Raw genomic sequence first — 21,147 nt, 5'->3', positions numbered from 1 at the left:
GTCAAAAAGCACGTGGCTGTCAAAAAACACGTGGCTTTGTTTACCTCATGCTAGTTAGGTTAAGTTGGCACTACTGAGGTTTAGGCCCGTCAAGATGGCAGTACTGAGGTTAGCGATGCGTTGTTGTCTGTCAAAAAGCACGTGGCTTTGTTTACAAATTCAAATTTCGCGCTAGTTAGGTTAAGTTGGCAGTACTGTCGCGCTAGTTAGGTTAAGTTGGCAGTACTGGAAGAGGCCTCTGGCTGAGGTGGAGGTGGCCACTGGGAGCCGGAGGTGGCGGTGGCGGCCGAATCCCTGTATTATACTACTCATCTTGTACTCCCTCTCCAAAGACTCTGCCCATACCATCCAGCAATTTCTCCACATCTCCTGCGGACTCAGACAAAATAATATCATCGGCAAATCTCAGGATTTTGATTTCCTCTTCTTGGATTGTGATTTCCTTTCCAAATTCCTCTTTGATTTCCTTTACCACCTGTTCAGTATAAACATTGGAAAGGAGAGAGGACAAACTGCAGTCCAGCCTCACCTTTCTGGATTACTGCTTCTTTTTTCAAAGCCCTAGATTCTTTTCACTGCATACTGATCTTTATACAGATTTTAGATCGTTCTTCTTTCTCGGTATCTGATCCTGATCACCTTCAGAATCTCAAATAGTTTGGTCCAATCAACATTATCGAATACCATTTCTAGATCTACGAACGCCATGCTTGTCCATAATTCGACCGAATTAAGAAGGACCGAACTCTACTGTATCCTATCGCACAGAATTGTGTGCATCTTCGGGTTCGCTTTCCATCACATATCCAGCTGTTACTGACAATCGGACATCTACGTGTGTACAGTGCAATAGCAGAATACTTCAAGAAAACTGGTGTAAATATTTATTTTTTCCTGTCTGTATTTTCGCTCTATTATAGGCCCTTTCGATCATTCTATATGTATTTTACTTTAAAAACCAATAGTGTTTTTCTCCTTTCACTGTAATAGTTTAATCATTGTGCATTGTTGATAGCCACATATTCTAAAGATGAAGGCCATAAATCTACATAATATAAAACCGCATGGCTCACTGACTGACTGGCATTATAGTTTACCCTCTGCCAGACGAACTAGAAACTTGAAATTCGACAAATTTATAGCCATTAGGCTGCAGGCTGCAACCCACGGAAGATTCCAAAGAGTTCAAATGTTAAATGCTAGACAAATTTGGCGGATGCAATCTTCCAAGTCGGCTAGAAAATTGAAATTTGGCAGATTTATAGCTTTTAGCCTGTAACCGACGGAGAAATTCCAAAAAGGATCAACTTTTTACCCCCCCCCCCAAAACTATCGAAATATTGAGACAATTTTAGTGATGACACAGACTTTCGTTTGGAGGCATTTTGTAGCTAACTTCAAATTTCAGCCTAATCGAAGTTTCTAACTCAATCTAAGGTGTATTCCATCAAAATAATACAAAATGTTAAAAAAAAAAAAAAAAATGCAGATAGAGTCATTCTCGATGTGCCTGAAAAATAGTTTACAATAATCGTAAAGAGCTACAAAATCAACTTTTGGGGTGACATTAGTTTACACTGACTTACAAAGAAGAGTGGCGGGGGTTTTGGGACGTGAGCCCCCAACGAGCAAGCGTGGCTAAATTTATATAACCCGCCGTCGTATAGAATCGCGGGTACGTTGATGTATCTCCGGCGTACGCTTGTTGATACACGACAGTACCAAGTAGCTTCTAGACCGACAACATTCTTTCTTAATGCTTAATTATCGAAGGAGTAAACTTAAATATTTAAACCATTTTTGTAAACATAATTTTGTTGGAGCTTGAAGGGAAGAGAAGTTGACCAAGGATAAATGGACTATAAAGGTGAAAGAGAACTTTGCCATAAGTGGATACATTGTCACACAATAGTACGTTGAGTGGCTCAGACGGTTAAGGCGCTGGCCTTCTGACCCCAACTTGGCAGGTTCGATCCTGGCTCAGTCCGGTGGTATTTGAAGGTGCTCAACTACGTCAGCCTCGTGTCGGTAGATTTACTGGCACGTAAAATAACTCCTGCGGGACTAAATTCCGGCACCTCGGCAGTAGTATAATTGGATGGTTCGGCGGCCTCCTCCTCCTCCGGCTCTCGGGAGAGGCCTCCTCCTCCCGCGGGAAATTTGAATTTTGGCGGGAAATTTGAATTTTGGCGGGAGATTTGAATTTGTAAACAAAGCCACGTGCTTTTTGACAGCTGTCATCGACAACAACGCATCGCTAACCTCAGTACTGCCATCTTGACGGGCCTAAACCTCACTAGTGCCAACTTAACCTAACTAGCATGAGGTAAACAAACCCACGTGTTTTTTGACAGCCACGTGCTTTTTGACAGCTGTCATCGACAACAACGCATCGCTAACCTCAGTACTGCCATCTTGACGGGCCTAAACCTTAGTGGTACCAACTTAACCTCACTAGCGCGAGGTAAACAAAGCCACGTGCTTTTTGACAGCCACGTGCTTTTTGACAGACAACAACGCATCGCAAACCTCAGTACTGCCATCTTGACGGGAATAAACCTTAGTGGTACCAACTTAACCTCACTAGCTCGAGATAAACAAATCCACATGCTTTTTGACAGCCACGTGCTTTTTTGATAGCTGTCATCTGCCATCTTTGAGCACAGTGCTGCCCTCTTTAGCTACTTACCTTTGAAATGTGGTGGCGGATAATTTGAAAAAATGCTTTTCGACATGCAGCCATCTTTAATCCAGAGAGAACAGTGCTGCCCTCTATGTGGTGGCGGCAAATTCCACGTGCTCTTGTTTGAAAACATACTCACGTGCTTTTTTTGACAGCTGTCATCCGCCATCTTTAATCCAGAGAGAACAGTGCTGCCCTCTATGTGGTGGCGGCAAATTCCACGTGCTCTTGTTTGAAAACATACTCACGTGCTTTTTTTGACAGCTGTCATCCGCCATCTTTAATCCAGAGAGAACAGTGCTGCCCTCTATGTGGTGGCGGCAAATTCCACGTGCTCTTGTTTGAAAACATACTCACGTGCTTTTTTGACAGCTGTCATCCGCCATCTTTAATCCAGAGAGAACAGTGCTGCCCTCTATGTGGTGGCGGTAAATTCCACGTGCTCTTGTTTGAAAACATACTCACGTGCTTTTTTGACAGCTGTCATCTGCCATCTTTAATCTATAGAGCACAGTGCTGCCCTCTTTAACGCATCGCAAACCTCAGTACTACCATCTTGACGGGCCTAAACCCCAGTAGTGCCAACTTAACCTAACTAGCATGAGGTAAACAAAGCCACGTGTTTTTTGACAGCCACGTGCTTTTTGACAGATTTGTAAACAAAGCCACGTGCTTTTTGACAGACAACAACGCATCGCTAACCTCAGTACTACCATCTTGACGGGAATAAACCTCGGTGGTACCAACTTAACCTAACTAGCTCGAGATAAACAAAGCCACGTGCTTTTTGACAGCCACGTGCTTTTTGACAGCTGTCATCCGCCATCTTTAAACTACAGAGCGCTGTGCTGCCCTCTTTCGTCACCTGTCATCGGCAGTGCTGCCATCTTGGCGGGCCTAAACCTTAGTGCTACCAACTTAACCTCACTAGCTCGAGATAAACAAATCCACGTGCTTTTTGACAGCCACGTGCTTTTTTGACAGCTGTCATCCGCCATCTTTAATCCATAGAGCACAGTGCTGCCCTCTTTAGCTACTTACCTTTGAAATGTGGTGGCGGATAATTTGAAAAATGCTTCTTGACAGCAGCCATCTTGCATCGCAAACCTCAGTGCTGCCCTCTTTAGCTAGGTACCTGTGGTAGCAGACAATTCCACGTGACAGCAGCCATCTTTAATCAAGAGAGCACCGTGCTGCCCTCTATGTGGTGGCGGCAAATTGAAAAATTCCACGTGCTCTTGTTTGGAAACAAACTCACGTGCTTTTTTGACAGCTACCATCCACCATCTTTAATCAACAGAGCACAGTGCTGTACTCTTTAGCTAGATACCTTTGAAATGTGGTGGCGGCAATTTGAAAAATTCTATGTGCTCTTGTTGGGAAACAAAGCCACGTGCTTTTTTGACAGCTGTCATCCGCTATCTTTAATCAATAGAGCACCGTGCTGCTATCATGCGGGCAATTTCGTCACCTATCACCCGCCATCTTTAATCTACAGAACACCGTGCTGCCCTCTTTATGGCTACTACCTTAAGCATGTAGTAGCGGGCAATTTGAAAAGTTCTGTTAGCTATCATCCGCCATCTTTAATCAAGAGAGCACCGTGCTGCCATCTTTAGCTAGATACCTTTGAAATGTGGTGGCGGCAAATTGGAAAATTCCACATGCTCTTGTTTGGAAACAAACTCACGTGCTTTTTGACAGCTACCATCCGCCATCTTTAATCAACAGAGCATAGTGCTGCCCTCTTTAGTTTGAAATGTGGTGGCGGCAAATTCCACATGGTCTTGTTTGGTAAACATAGCCACGTGCAGCTATCATCCGCCATCTTTAATCCAGAGAGCACCGTGCTGCCCTCTTTATCGCAGTAGATGTAAATTCGTCACCTGTCATACGCAGTGCTGCTATCTTTAGCTAGATACCTTTGAAATGTGGTGGTGGATAATTTAAAAAGAAAAATTCTACAGCAGTCCTCTCTCGACGCTAATTGCATAAGATGGCGGCTATACATGACTCCTTAAGGGTGCTTACGCAAGACGGCTGCTATACAAAGGTTCTTATGAGACGCCCTTGGGATGCTTGCGCAAGATGGTGGTTATACAAGGCTCCTTATGAGACACCCTAGTGATGCTTGCGCAAGATGGCGGTTGCTCTTATGAGGCGGCTTAAGGGTCCTTGCACAAGATGGCTAGAGACGCCCTAAGGATGCTTGCGCAAGATGGCGGACACAAGATGGCGGCTATACACGTCTCCTTATGAGACGCCTTAAGGGCGTGGCGGTTGCTCTTATGAGGCGGCTTAAGGGTCCTTGCACAAGATGGCTAGAGACGTCCTAAGGATGCTTGCGCAAGATGGCGGACACAAGATGGCGGCTATACACATCTCCTTATGAGACGCCTTAAGGGTGCTTGCGCAAGATGGCTGCTGCTCTTAGCTTAGAGGCTAACGTGTCGTGCTAGTTCGATTCATTAAATTTAGGGCTTAAATGCAAAATGTTAAATATCTCGAAAGCAGTGCACCGTAGAGCAAAACGGACAAAATTTTTCTGCCTAATACCTAGGTTCGCAGTATGAGGAACAAGAAAATCATAGTCTAATGATGGGATCAACGGTTCGGTTCCTACTTAGGCCCTTTGGCATTTGCTCTGTTTTAGCTTGTATTGAAGCGAGTCTTCGTAACATGATCAGGTTTAGCTATGGTAGAGAGTATAACGTGCCGTGCAGGTTCGATTCATTAAATTTGGAGGCTTAAATGCAAAATGTTAAATATCTCGAAAACGATGCATCGTAGAGCAAAACGGACAAAATTTTTCCGCCTAATACGTAGGTTCGTAGTATCAGGAACAATAAAAAACATAGTCTAATGATGAGATCAACGGTTCGATTCCTACTTAAGCCCTTTGCCATTCGCAGCTATCTATTTCTACAAGATGGTGGCTGCTCTTATGAGAAACAAGATGCCTTGAGACGTCCTAGGGATGCTTACGCAAGATGGCAGACACAAAATGGTGACTATACATAGCTCCTTATGAGACGGCCTAGGGGTGCTCGCACAAGATGGCGGCTACTCTTATGAAGAAAGCTAGCTTAGAGGCTACTGCGCAAGATAACAGCTGCTGTTATGCATGTGGTGGAGGGCAATTTGAAATTCTATGCGCTTAAACAACAGAGCACCCTGCTGCCCTCTTTAGCTGAAATGTGGTGGTGGATAATTTGAAAAATTCTTTTGACAGCTATCATCTTTAAACAATGGCGACTATACATAGGCTGTTAAGGCCTTATCATTCTCCTCCTCCTCCTCCTCCTCCTCCTCCCCTCCTCCTCCTCCTTCTCTACCTCCTCCTCCGCCTCTTATGTCAAGGCATAGCTTTATATCGAACAAGTTTAAACCTGCATCGCGAAGGCAAGCGTGTGCAGCGATAACATTATTGCGCATGTTTAGAATTTCGAAACATAAGAAGAGTAGAATCAAACGCTGTACTCGATACGACATGTGATCAGAACATTGATTGATGCGTTCAGAAAACAAAATAAGTGATCAAGACTAGAATCGAACGATGTACTCAATACATCATGTGTTTAGAATATGTCAGGGGATACGCTTGTTCTAAGAAGATCAGATTGAAACATAACAAGACTAGAATAGAACACTGTAATCGATGTTGTTAACTTCAACATGTGATCAGAACATTGATTGATGTGTTCAGAACACAAAATAAGTGATCATGACTAGAATCGAACACTGTACTCGGTACAACATGTGATCAGAACATTGATCGATGTGTTCAGAACACGAAATAAGTGATCAAGACTAGAATCGAACACTGTACTCAATACAACATGTGTTTAGAACATGTTAGGGGGTACCCTTGTTCTAAGAAGATCAGAATGAAACATAACAAGACTAGAATCGAACACTGTAATCGATGTTGTTAACCTCAACATATGATCAGAACATTTGTTTGATGTGTTCAGAGCAAAAGTACAATTTTGATGATTTGCGCAGCTAACTCGCTCGGTAAACGATGTGGCCAAAGTATAACTTCAAATTATTTACCTTCCATCATTCGTCTTGTGTGTAAAAATCAGTCGAACAAGCTATCGCATAAACATAGCTGAAAAAAAATCGTGATAGGGTATGGAACCCAGGGGTTACATCTTGTCAGAAGAGCAAAAAGGATGAAAGGACTCTTCCTCCTCCTTACCGCACATTCCTTGGCTAAAGGGCTAATGGGCTAAAGGGCTAATGGGCTAAAGGGCTAATGGGCTAAAGGGCTAAAGGGCTAAAGGTGCAACAACCTCGTCGATCGCTATCAGCAAGAACGCTTGTACTTTGTAGAAAATTAATCTTTATTTGTAAATGGTTTCATGTTCAGAACAAGGAATGGAACCTAGGGGTTACGTCTTAACGTAATAAAATCCCCGAGGTGCGATGAGTTACGTTTTTCGAACTAGTGTTTGGAACACTGAACTTTTCAAGATGATAGCAGAGAGTTTAGCAATGTTCTGTTGTTGGATTTTAAATTCCGCGCTACAGCATGCATAAGGTGGCAGCCTTGAGGTTTACCGCCGTAAAGATGGCAAGAGTGAGGTTAACAATGTTCTGTTGTTGGATTTTAAATTCCGCGCTATAACATGCATAAGGTGGCAGCCTTGAGGTTTACCGCCGTAAAGATGGCAGCAGTGAGGTTAGCGACGCTCTATTGTCCTTCAAAGTGAGGTTAGGGTTCGTCAAGAAGACAGCTGTCAAAAAAGCACGTGGCTATGTTTACCAAACAAGAGCACGTGGCTGTGACGTCACGGTCACGTAATCAATCCTTAGCTCGACGTCGTTAAGAGCAGTATTAGGGTTAGCTATGCTTAAAAGTCTTGGGAACAGAGCAGCAGTATGAATTGCTATGTTTCAAAGCGTGTACACATGACCTATCGATTTTACATGCATCGACCATCGAACTAAACTTCACCCGCTAGATCGTGCTGCTATCTTAGCATAACCTATACCCATTAAATTAAAGTACAATGAATAGCCATGTTTCAAAGCGTGTACACATCACCTATCGATTTTGCACACATCGACTCTTGTACTAAACTTCTTCCGCTAGATTGTGCTGCTATCTTAGCATAACCTATACGCGTGACCTTAAGGTACAAAGAATAGCCATGTTTCAAAGCGTGTACACATTACCTATCGACTTTGCATGCAACAAATATCGTACTAAACTTCTTCCGCTAGGTTGTGCTGCTATCTTAGCGTAACTTATACACATGAACTTAAAGTACAAAGAATAGCCATGTTTCATAGCGGGTACACATTACACATTATTATTGCATGCATCAAATATCGTACTAAATTTCTTCCGCTAGATTGTGCTGCTATCTTAGCATAACCTATACCCATGAACTTAAAGTACAATGAATAGTCATGTTTCAAAGCGTGTACGCATCAACTATCGATTTTGCATGTATCGAATCTCGTACTGAACTTCTTCGGGTAGATTGTGCAGGTATCTTAGCATGAACTTAAAGTACAAAGAATAGCCATGTTTCAAAGCGTGTACACATTACCTAATGATTTTGCACGCATCGACTCTCGTACTAAACTTCTTCCACGAGATTGTGCTAAAATCGTGTAAGTGTGCTGCTATCTTAGCATAACCTATCGATTTTACATGCATCGACTATCGCGAGCATAACTAAGACGCATGAACTTAAAGTACAAAGAATAGCCTTGTTTTAAAGCGTGTACACATTACCTATCGATAATGTATGTATCGAATATCATACTAAACTTCTTCCGCTAGATTGTGCTGCTATCTTAGCATAACCTATACGCATGACATTAAAGTAAAAAGAATAGCCATGTTTCAAAGTGTGTACACATTACCTATCAACTTTACATGTATCGACTCTCGTACAAAACTTCTTCCGCTAGATCGTGCTGCTATCTTAGCATAACTCATACACATGAACTTAAAGTACAAAGAATAGCTATGTTTCAAAGTGTGTACACATCACCTATCGATTTTGCATGCATCGAATCTCGTACTAAACTTCTTCCGCTAGATTGTGCTGGTATCTTAGCATAACTTATACCCATGAACTTAAAGTACGAAGAATAGCCATGCTTCAAAGCGTGTACACGTCACCTATCCATTTTGCATATCTCGTACTAAACTTCTTGCGCTAGATTGTGCTGCTATCTTAGCATAACCTGTACGCATGAACTTAAAGTACAAAGAATAGCCTTGTTTCAAAGCGTTTACACATTACCTAATGATTTTGCACGAAACGACTATCATACTAAACTTTTTCCACTAGATTGTGCTAAAATCATGTAAGTGTGCTGCTATCTTAGCATAACCTATCGATTTTACATGCATCGACTATCGTACTAGACTTCTTCCGCTAGAGCATATAGCAATCGCTTTTGTGTATCCCAAACCCATGTGCACGAACTTAAAGCATAAAGATGAGCTATGTTCTAAAGCGTGTACACATCACCTATCGATAATGTATGCAACGACTGTCGTACTAAACTTCTCCTGCCAGAGCGTACGACTATCGCTTGTGTGTGCACGAACTTAAAGCATAAAGAATAGCAATGTATAAAAATCTTGTAAACAAAGCAGCAGCATTACGTATAGTCAAGTTTAAATGCGTACACATATCATGTATCCATGATGCACATAGTACTAAACTTATTCCATTAGAATGTACAAAGTTCGCATGTGTTTGTGCTGCTATCTTAGCATAGCCTATGTGAATGAACTTAAAGCATAAAGAATAGTTATGTGTAAAAAATCTTGTGAACATAGCAGAATGTTTACTACGTAGTTGTAGACATTAAACTTTGCATGCTGAGGCGGTATACTACGTGACCGTGACGTCACAGCCACGTGCTCTTGTTTGGTAAACATAGCCACGTGCTTTTTTGACAGCTGTCTTCTTGACGAACCCTAACCTCACTTTGAAGGACAATAGAGCGTCGCTAACCTCACTGCTGCCATCTTTACGGCGGTAAACCTCAAGGCTGCCACCTTATGCATGTTATAGCGCGGAATTTAAAATCCAACAACAGAACATTGTTAACCTCACTCTTGCCATCTTTACGGCGGTAAACCTCAAGGCTGCCACCTTATGCATGCTGTAGCGCGGAATTTAAAATCCAACAACAGAACATTGCTAAACTCTCTGCTATCATCTTGAAAAGTTCAGTGTTCCAAACACTAGTTCGAAAAACGTAACTCATCGCACCTCGGGGATTTTATTACGTTAAGACGTAACCCCTAGGTTCCATTCCTTGTTCTGAACATGAAACCATTTACAAATAAAGATTAATTTTCTACAAAGTACAAGCGTTCTTGCTGATAGCGATCGACGAGGTTGTTGCACCTTTAGCCCTTTAGCCCTTTAGCCCATTAGCCCTTTAGCCCATTAGCCCTTTAGCCCATTAGCCCTTTAGCCAAGGAATGTGCGGTAAGGAGGAGGAAGAGTCCTTTCATCCTTTTTGCTCTTCTGACAAGATGTAACCCCTGGGTTCCATACCCTATCACGATTTTTTTTCAGCTATGTTTATGCGATAGCTTGTTCGACTGATTTTTACACACAAGACGAATGATGGAAGGTAAATAATTTGAAGTTATACTTTGGCCACATCGTTTACCGAGCGAGTTAGCTGCGCAAATCATCAAAATTGTACTTTTGCTCTGAACACATCAAACAAATGTTCTGATCATATGTTGAGGTTAACAACATCGATTACAGTGTTCGATTCTAGTCTTGTTATGTTTCATTCTGATCTTCTTAGAACAAGGGTACCCCCTAACATGTTCTAAACACATGTTGTATTGAGTACAGTGTTCGATTCTAGTCTTGATCACTTATTTCGTGTTCTGAACACATCGATCAATGTTCTGATCACATGTTGTACCGAGTACAGTGTTCGATTCTAGTCATGATCACTTATTTTGTGTTCTGAACACATCAATCAATGTTCTGATCACATGTTGAAGTTAACAACATCGATTACAGTGTTCTATTCTAGTCTTGTTATGTTTCAATCTGATCTTCTTAGAACAAGCGTATCCCCTGACATATTCTAAACACATGATGTATTGAGTACATCGTTCGATTCTAGTCTTGATCACTTATTTTGTTTTCTGAACGCATCAATCAATGTTCTGATCACATGTCGTATCGAGTACAGCGTTTGATTCTACTCTTCTTATGTTTCGAAATTCTAAACATGCGCAATAATGTTATCGCTGCACACGCTTGCCTTCGCGATGCAGGTTTAAACTTGTTCGATATAAAGCTATGCCTTGACATAAGAGGCGGAGGAGGAGGTAGAGAAGGAGGAGGAGGAGGGGAGGAGGAGGAGGAGGAGGAGGAGGAGAATGATAAGGCCTTAACAGCCTATGTATAGTCGCCATTGTTTAAAGATGATAGCTGTCAAAAGAATTTTTCAAATTATCCACCACCACATTTCAGCTAAAGAGGGCAGCAGGGTGCTCTGTTGTTTAAGCGCATAGAATTTCAAATTGCCCTCCACCACATGCATAACAGCAGCTGTTATCTTGCGCAGTAGCCTCTAAGCTAGCTTTCTTCATAAGAGTAGCCGCCATCTTGTGCGAGCACCCCTAGGCCGTCTCATAAGGAGCTATGTATAGTCACCATTTTGTGTCTGCCATCTTGCGTAAGCATCCCTAGGACGTCTCAAGGCATCTTGTTTCTCATAAGAGCAGCCACCATCTTGTAGAAATAGATAGCTGCGAATGGCAAAGGGCTTAAGTAGGAATCGAACCGTTGATCTCATCATTAGACTATGTTTTTTATTGTTCCTGATACTACGAACCTACGTATTAGGCGGAAAAATTTTGTCCGTTTTGCTCTACGATGCATCGTTTTCGAGATATTTAACATTTTGCATTTAAGCCTCCAAATTTAATGAATCGAACCTGCACGGCACGTTATACTCTCTACCATAGCTAAACCTGATCATGTTACGAAGACTCGCTTCAATACAAGCTAAAACAGAGCAAATGCCAAAGGGCCTAAGTAGGAACCGAACCGTTGATCCCATCATTAGACTATGATTTTCTTGTTCCTCATACTGCGAACCTAGGTATTAGGCAGAAAAATTTTGTCCGTTTTGCTCTACGGTGCACTGCTTTCGAGATATTTAACATTTTGCATTTAAGCCCTAAATTTAATGAATCGAACTAGCACGACACGTTAGCCTCTAAGCTAAGAGCAGCAGCCATCTTGCGCAAGCACCCTTAAGGCGTCTCATAAGGAGATGTGTATAGCCGCCATCTTGTGTCCGCCATCTTGCGCAAGCATCCTTAGGACGTCTCTAGCCATCTTGTGCAAGGACCCTTAAGCCGCCTCATAAGAGCAACCGCCACGCCCTTAAGGCGTCTCATAAGGAGACGTGTATAGCCGCCATCTTGTGTCCGCCATCTTGCGCAAGCATCCTTAGGGCGTCTCTAGCCATCTTGTGCAAGGACCCTTAAGCCGCCTCATAAGAGCAACCGCCATCTTGCGCAAGCATCACTAGGGTGTCTCATAAGGAGCCTTGTATAACCACCATCTTGCGCAAGCATCCCAAGGGCGTCTCATAAGAACCTTTGTATAGCAGCCGTCTTGCGTAAGCACCCTTAAGGAGTCATGTATAGCCGCCATCTTATGCAATTAGCGTCGAGAGAGGACTGCTGTAGAATTTTTCTTTTTAAATTATCCACCACCACATTTCAAAGGTATCTAGCTAAAGATAGCAGCACTGCGTATGACAGGTGACGAATTTACATCTACTGCGATAAAGAGGGCAGCACGGTGCTCTCTGGATTAAAGATGGCGGATGATAGCTGCACGTGGCTATGTTTACCAAACAAGACCATGTGGAATTTGCCGCCACCACATTTCAAACTAAAGAGGGCAGCACTATGCTCTGTTGATTAAAGATGGCGGATGGTAGCTGTCAAAAAGCACGTGAGTTTGTTTCCAAACAAGAGCATGTGGAATTTTCCAATTTGCCGCCACCACATTTCAAAGGTATCTAGCTAAAGATGGCAGCACGGTGCTCTCTTGATTAAAGATGGCGGATGATAGCTAACAGAACTTTTCAAATTGCCCGCTACTACATGCTTAAGGTAGTAGCCATAAAGAGGGCAGCACGGTGTTCTGTAGATTAAAGATGGCGGGTGATAGGTGACGAAATTGCCCGCATGATAGCAGCACGGTGCTCTATTGATTAAAGATAGCGGATGACAGCTGTCAAAAAAGCACGTGGCTTTGTTTCCCAACAAGAGCACATAGAATTTTTCAAATTGCCGCCACCACATTTCAAAGGTATCTAGCTAAAGAGTACAGCACTGTGCTCTGTTGATTAAAGATGGTGGATGGTAGCTGTCAAAAAAGCACGTGAGTTTGTTTCCAAACAAGAGCACGTGGAATTTTTCAATTTGCCGCCACCACATAGAGGGCAGCACGGTGCTCTCTTGATTAAAGATGGCTGCTGTCACGTGGAATTGTCTGCTACCACAGGTACCTAGCTAAAGAGGGCAGCACTGAGGTTTGCGATGCAAGATGGCTGCTGTCAAGAAGCATTTTTCAAATTATCCGCCACCACATTTCAAAGGTAAGTAGCTAAAGAGGGCAGCACTGTGCTCTATGGATTAAAGATGGCGGATGACAGCTGTCAAAAAAGCACGTGGCTGTCAAAAAGCACGTGGATTTGTTTATCTCGAGCTAGTGAGGTTAAGTTGGTAGCACTAAGGTTTAGGCCCGCCAAGATGGCAGCACTGCCGATGACAGGTGACGAAAGAGGGCAGCACAGCGCTCTGTAGTTTAAAGATGGCGGATGACAGCTGTCAAAAAGCACGTGGCTGTCAAAAAGCACGTGGCTTTGTTTATCTCGAGCTAGTTAGGTTAAGTTGGTACCACCGAGGTTTATTCCCGTCAAGATGGTAGTACTGAGGTTAGCGATGCGTTGTTGTCTGTCAAAAAGCACGTGGCTTTGTTTACAAATCTGTCAAAAAGCACGTGGCTGTCAAAAAACACGTGGCTTTGTTTACCTCATGCTAGTTAGGTTAAGTTGGCACTACTGGGGTTTAGGCCCGTCAAGATGGTAGTACTGAGGTTTGCGATGCGTTAAAGAGGGCAGCACTGTGCTCTATAGATTAAAGATGGCAGATGACAGCTGTCAAAAAAGCACGTGAGTATGTTTTCAAACAAGAGCACGTGGAATTTACCGCCACCACATAGAGGGCAGCACTGTTCTCTCTGGATTAAAGATGGCGGATGACAGCTGTCAAAAAAGCACGTGAGTATGTTTTCAAACAAGAGCACGTGGAATTTGCCGCCACCACATAGAGGGCAGCACTGTTCTCTCTGGATTAAAGATGGCGGATGACAGCTGTCAAAAAAAGCACGTGAGTATGTTTTCAAACAAGAGCACGTGGAATTTGCCGCCACCACATAGAGGGCAGCACTGTTCTCTCTGGATTAAAGATGGCGGATGACAGCTGTCAAAAAAAGCACGTGAGTATGTTTTCAAACAAGAGCACGTGGAATTTGCCGCCACCACATAGAGGGCAGCACTGTTCTCTCTGGATTAAAGATGGCTGCATGTCGAAAAGCATTTTTTCAAATTATCCGCCACCACATTTCAAAGGTAAGTAGCTAAAGAGGGCAGCACTGTGCTCAAAGATGGCAGATGACAGCTATCAAAAAAGCACGTGGCTGTCAAAAAGCATGTGGATTTGTTTATCTCGAGCTAGTGAGGTTAAGTTGGTACCACTAAGGTTTATTCCCGTCAAGATGGCAGTACTGAGGTTTGCGATGCGTTGTTGTCTGTCAAAAAGCACGTGGCTGTCAAAAAGCACGTGGCTTTGTTTACCTCGCGCTAGTGAGGTTAAGTTGGTACCACTAAGGTTTAGGCCCGTCAAGATGGCAGTACTGAGGTTAGCGATGCGTTGTTGTCGATGACAGCTGTCAAAAAGCACGTGGCTGTCAAAAAACACGTGGGTTTGTTTACCTCATGCTAGTTAGGTTAAGTTGGCACTAGTGAGGTTTAGGCCCGTCAAGATGGCAGTACTGAGGTTAGCGATGCGTTGTTGTCGATGACAGCTGTCAAAAAGCACGTGGCTTTGTTTACAAATTCAAATCTCCCGCCAAAATTCAAATTTCCCGCCAAAATTCAAATTTCCCGCGGGAGGAGGAGGCCTCTCCCGAGAGCCGGAGGAGGAGGAGGCCGCCGAACCATCCAATTATACTACTCTCGGCGTCTCCAAAAACCGTAAAAGAGTAGTTAGTGGGACGTAAAACAAATGGCATCATTATTATTACAATAGTACGTCCAAGGGAGAAGGAAGGTAAAATTAATATAACACATCATTATGACTGTATCATTTTATTTTACGTTTAATTTATTTATTCGTTTGCTTATTTTCTTCTTAAATACCAGGGTGAATTCAAAAAATTAGGTAACAAGACCTCTCACATTGTGTAAATTTACGAAGTTCCTCCACAGGACTGATAAAGTACAGATTTTTTTACACATTTCACATACTTGTTTGAACATTTACTTTAACGGTGTACTAAAACATGTATCTCGGCGTAGAAGAAACAAGAGCTCAAGACATGACAACATCGTTGGTTCCTAAACCTGTTCCATCAAAGTCCTTTATCTCAAAAATACTAGCTCACCAAGTACTAGTTACTAGCGTAAATTCCACTAGTCCGAGTAATTTCTGTTTCTTCAATAATTTTACCACTCTACTTAGTAACTTGATATTATTATTACTCCAGCAACAAATAATAACGTTATTTATTTCACGTCCCACTAACTACTTTTACGGTTTTCGGTGACGCCGAGGTGCCAGATTTTATTTCACAGGAGTTCTTTTACGTGCCAGTAAATCTACCGACACGAGGCTGATGTGTTTGAGTACCTTCAAATACCACCAGACTGAGCCAGGATCGAACCTGTCAAGTTAGAGTCAGAAGGCCAGCTCCTCAACCGTCTGAGCCACTCAGCCCGGCACCCCAAGTAACACCATTCACTAGTCTTGTAATCAATAATTTATAAGTCAAATTATTGTGCTCATTTCTATTTATTGTTATTATTTTGAAGTTAAACAAAAAATAAGGTGTAGACCTACTTGTAAGAAATATTAACGAAAATGCCAGTGATAAAAGCAAAAGCTGACTCTTCTTATGAGAATCAAGTGAGCTAATATGTGGTGCTTTTTCAAGTAGCTTTTAATAAAACAAGAGAATGAACAAAAAATTCTTAATTTTATCAAGCATTGACACTTGATAGTTAAAAATAAAACTACGCATTTATTAAGAAGACCTCTCTAATATTTGAGCACGTAACCTAAAACGTTGATTATATTCATATAATGCTTCCGTAAATGCCTAATCTATTCTTTCTCCATAATATTTGGCTTTTCTTACAACTTCACTCGAATCAAAGACCGTATGTTATAATTCTGTATTTTAACTACTGAGAAGTTTGTTCACCATAAACTAACACAGAAATACCTTGTCTTCAGAGGATTGTAGCAATATTCTCATAAAGCACTAGTCTAATAAACTAAGACTAGTATTTTGAAAAAGGAATAATCAATTACCTTGTGAAACTGATTGATATATTTCTAGTCTGTTCACTATAGTCCGAAAACTTAGTAAACGTCCTTCTGAGTGATCGGTGGGGCGTGCTCCTGTAAGTAGTGTGGAAAGTTTGATTAGCGGGCTCTCTCTCTTCCCGGTTTGCTATCTCTTAACTCGCTTGTTGACACGTTGTGTTCAACCACTGCGTAAAGTGCTTAGCAGGAATGTGCATATGTCAATTTTCCTGACAAATACGGTCGGGGAATACCCGTCAACAAATGATTTCACCATAGGGCAATCCATCCCTCCATGTTCCTGGCAAACAGCATGGCTGGGCTGTACTCATGCGCGTGCCTATTCCCTTCACTTCCCGTCATGTTATAGACCACAGTGTGCCCGCCCGCCATTAGCGCCGTCCATATTCCGTAGGTCCCGTACGAGATGATAGAATGGTTACAGGCAGACAGCAGACTCATATCTTGTTCTGGAGTGGTGATATCCCCCTGACCTCCCCAGTACACCTCGAATTGACCCGAGGAGTCGTTGCTTGGCCCACTCAGCGCAGGAATCAACGTATCCTAGAACAAAGAAAGAATTCTCCAATTAAAAATCGTAGCAATGAGATTCATCAGAACAATTTATGGCAAAAATCAGAAAGGACAAGATAAGAAATGAAGTGATTAGGGCGGAAGCTGGTATCAAGGTTCCTATCACCATTGATATAAAGAAGTCTAGACTTCAGTGGTATGGGCACGTAATGAGAATGGACAATGAGAGAACTGCAAGGAAAGGGACATCAAGGAAATGATGGCATCGGAGGTGGAGGAAAAGGGATTCACGTGGGAAGAAGTACAAGAACAAGGAGATAGGAACAAATGGCAAGTGGTTGTATACGACATTCCGAAAAATTGACCTGGCGAATGGTGATGATGATGATGACGATGACGAAGAATATCAAACATCGACAGAATAATCAAGTTACAAACAGAATCGGATGCACAATATTGAAGGAGTAGAAATCTTCAAGTATCTACTATCACAATCAAATCCTTTCACGCCATGGATGCACAGAGCAGCAAGCTTCCTTCTTCAGTTCCTGTCTGAAGTAGCAACTTTTATATCCTCCCATGCGATGCTCTACGCCATGTTTCTCATGGTCTTCCTTGTTTTCTCTTGTCTCCCTACAGCTCATTCCATGTTAAGAAAACAGTTTGCTCTTATGACAACAGGGCTGACATATCGAACGGTTCTGCTCAACACCATCACGGGAAAACGGCGGCACAAAAATGTGTGAGATTCAGTATTTAAGTGCAAGACAAAAAGCGGAAGAAACTAAGCTACAAATTGTTTTTTATGAACTAAAGGGGGTGGGGGTTTACTGGGGCTATTTTTGGTTTGTACACACTCAGAGGTAAACTACGGCACATAAAAAACTCAGCATTGAAGTGTAAGGCAAATCAGGGGAGAAAATATATAAATATTTGTTATGGGCTCGAGGGGTTAGGGATACATTTAATTGCATTTAATAAATTTCTCCAGGCAATAAAGGACAGACGCAAAAAATAAATACTGTAGATGACTCTACAAAAGATCACATTATTCATTTTAAAGAAAGAAATAACACACGTAGGTTTATCGCATAACTCTCACTCAACACAAGACAATTACGTACTGATTTAAAGCCTAAAAACACACGCGCAACACATAAATACTGTAAATGACTCCACTACAGAAGTAAGCTGCCGGCGGTTCACAGAGTGAGGGATTACACGAGGTTTGTACCGCAGCAACAAAGAACAAGGTAATGAAGGAAGGCAACGAAGCGATGGCTGTTCCCACCATTGTTCTTCCTCCCTAAAAATGTATTTATGGAAAATAAAATGTTATGTAGTTATTTTAATAACTCACTGGCAAAAATGCCTCGTCTTTTTTATCTGTCATTCATAATGCATTACAGAGTACAGTATAATATCCCTTAATCACGAGGAATTATGGGCGTCTCAGAGGGGGTGTGTTCATTCCTTGTAGGTCCATAAGAGCAATATTGTTTTCTTAACGTGAATGAGCTATAGGGTACAGACTGGACTGCATTCTTTGAATATTTATTATTATTATTATACAATCTTCCTGCAACGGCTGCAGGTTGCTCAAAGACAAAGAGTACCTTAACAACAATAATGGATACAGATACAGTAGATAATGCGATCGTATGACGTTAAGTGTAGGCAACCGAGTGAGGCACGTCAAACATTTATTTGAGGTCCGCAAGCATGGTTCTTGAAGATCATGATGAGTGTGGTAATCGTGATGTTATAGATGAAATCTCTATTCAGCCTAAAGGTAGTGCATAATGGTTCCTCGAGCACCTAACATCAAGCCGATTGCAGAGATGGATGAGAATTTATACTTTTGCTTATAGAAGTTCGCCGTTTCATAAATTCTTCTTTTTTCCGCATCGACCTCTTCTGGCTGCTTTTCGTTGGTCTCAAATCTAATTGTTGAATCCATTATTACTATTATTTATTTAGCGTATGATGCTACAGTTGACAATCGACTATGTACAAGTTCCTAACTGGCGCAAAAAATTTAGACTCTATGTACATACAATATATATACATATATAAATATATATTATGTATATACAATATATACATATATACATACAATATATATATATATACAAACTCCACATTACCTGTCTAGGACCCCGAGTTACATATATGTAACACTGCGCTTTCAAGCATCCCACTGGCCTCCAGGTAACTTTTCTTCACTAATTCCCACTGTTACAATATATTAGTGAGATGTATGTGTTGCATTCTATGAACATAACTCAAAACTAATATGCAGGTATTCCTTGGAGAATCGTTTTGTATGTTCCTTGGTGAGTAGTTTGCAAGATGGCAGCTAGTATGAAACACAAGGTATGTATTACTATTTAATTACTTCATTATCTTTGTATCCTACATGGATGTATAAAAGTTATATCCGTTCCAGGAACGAATGAAACAATAAATCATTAGTTTTTATCATATTTGAAGTATTTACATGGGTACAACACCTCTCAATGAAGTTATGTTACATAGTATATGTAACGTTGGGTATTCGTGGTTATGTTTTCAGATTTTCAGCATGTTTACTTGAATTACAGTTTATTTCGTTTCTATTTGTTTCAGTTGTCTGTTGCTGACGTAACCGAGCTTGTAAATGATCCAAATTTGAGTGATCTTTCGGATCTCTATGAAAATGGTGATGAATGTGAGGAATTCCTTAAAATTTTCAAGAAATTCCCGATAACCTAGAAGAAGCCCTTTCAACTTCTCACACAGTTGAAGAAGAAAGTGCTACGGTACCAGTTCTGCGATGTCACAAGACGATACTGCAGAAAATTAACTAATCTGGACTGATGGTGTTTTTTTCTCCTGTGATCGATTCCATTGTGCAGCTTTCAACAATTCCACCTGATGAAGTTCTCACCCCTTTGCAGTACTACAGGAGATTTATTACTGATCAAATGATTGAACTTTGTGTTGAGCAAACAAATATTTATAGTTCGCAGAAGTCAGCTGAGTCCATAAATCTTTCCAAGCCGGAACTGAAACAACTATTGGGAATATATTTGAGAATGGGTTTAGCACAAATGCGTAGTATGCGGAGCTTCTGGGAATCAAACATGGCATACAGCCTGGTCTCTGATGTCACGTCTCGGAACCGTTTTCAAAAATTAGTATCACTTTTACATTTCCAAAACAACCTGTCTGTGTTGGATGAGGTAAAGAAAGAAGATAAATTATGGAAAATAAGGCCTTGGCTTGATATGTTTCCTGAAGCTTGTCTCAGAAAACCACCCGAGGAAAGACGGTGCATTGATGACGTTATGATGCGTTCAAAGGGAGAAGTAGTCTTCGACAGTTCATCCAGAATAAGCCAACGCGTTGGGGATTGAAAATATGGGCTATGGGCTAGAGGTGGGTCTACAGGATATCTGTATGACTTTGATGTGTATCAGGGCGCAGATGCTAACAGGGTGAAAAATTTATCGGGCAAGGGACTCGGTTACAATGTAGTAATGAAACTAACCGCAACAATGGCAGATAATCGATTTTTTAGGTTATTTGCAGACAACTTTTTAGAACATGTCAGGTTGCTCAGTCTTTACTTGGAAGGACCTATTATACCGGTACCATAAGAGCTGGAAGATTCAGAAAATGCACCCTGCCTGACGTAAAAGAACTGAAAGCCCAGGGACGAGGCACTGCAGATTCAAAAGTAGATACGACTGACAAGTTTACTATTGTGAAATGGTATGATAATAAATCTGTCACATTATTGTCGTCTTTGACTGGTATAGAACCGCAAGATAAGGCCAAAATATGGGACAAGACTAAGAAAGGGCACATTCTCGTCCCAAGACTAAACATTGTTCACGAGTACAACTGTCATATGGGAGGTGTTGATCTCCATGATATGCTGACTTCCCTGTACAAATTTCCCATAAATTCAAGAAGGTGGTACCTGTACATATTTTGGCACATTGTTACGATTGCCGTTTTAAACTGCTGGTTGATATACGGGGAAGACTGCAAGGTACTGTGTGAGAAACATGTCCCTCTGAAAAAAATTCAGGCTGACGTTGCCAGCGCACTGATCTCTGCAGGTCAGGGAAAGTTGAAGAGGAGACGACCAAGTGCTGAGGATATGTCAAAGAAAGTGAAGAAAGCAGCAACTACAGTGACACCAGTGCTGGACAGCCAGAAGGATAAGTATGATCACTTCCCAGAGTGGAACGAGACACGAGGAAGGTGCAAGATTTGCAAAAATATTAACTCTTTTTTCAGTACCAAAAAT

The 21,147-nt window shown here is 41.7% G+C and overlaps 1 protein-coding gene across 1 annotated transcript in view; it reads right to left on the bottom strand.

Moving 5' to 3' along the window:
- Positions 1 to 15,094: 15,094 nt before the first annotated feature.
- The window catches only part of LOC137503000 (galactoside 2-alpha-L-fucosyltransferase SEC1-like), an 82,022-nt gene continuing 75,969 nt past the window's right edge, over positions 15,095 to 21,147 (bottom strand). Inside the window, exon 6 of the mRNA XM_068230339.1 lies at positions 15,095 to 16,877. Within this exon, the coding sequence (XP_068086440.1) occupies positions 16,584 to 16,877 (294 nt within the window). The 3' untranslated portion in view covers positions 15,095 to 16,583. The remainder of the gene's footprint in view (positions 16,878 to 21,147) is intronic.

This window comes from Anabrus simplex, chromosome 14 (assembly GCF_040414725.1).
Source record: "Anabrus simplex isolate iqAnaSimp1 chromosome 14, ASM4041472v1, whole genome shotgun sequence".
Taxonomy (NCBI): Eukaryota; Metazoa; Arthropoda; class Insecta; order Orthoptera; family Tettigoniidae; genus Anabrus; species Anabrus simplex.
Note: the sequence above shows the minus strand (reverse complement) of the source record. Positions and strands in the feature narration are given on the sequence as shown.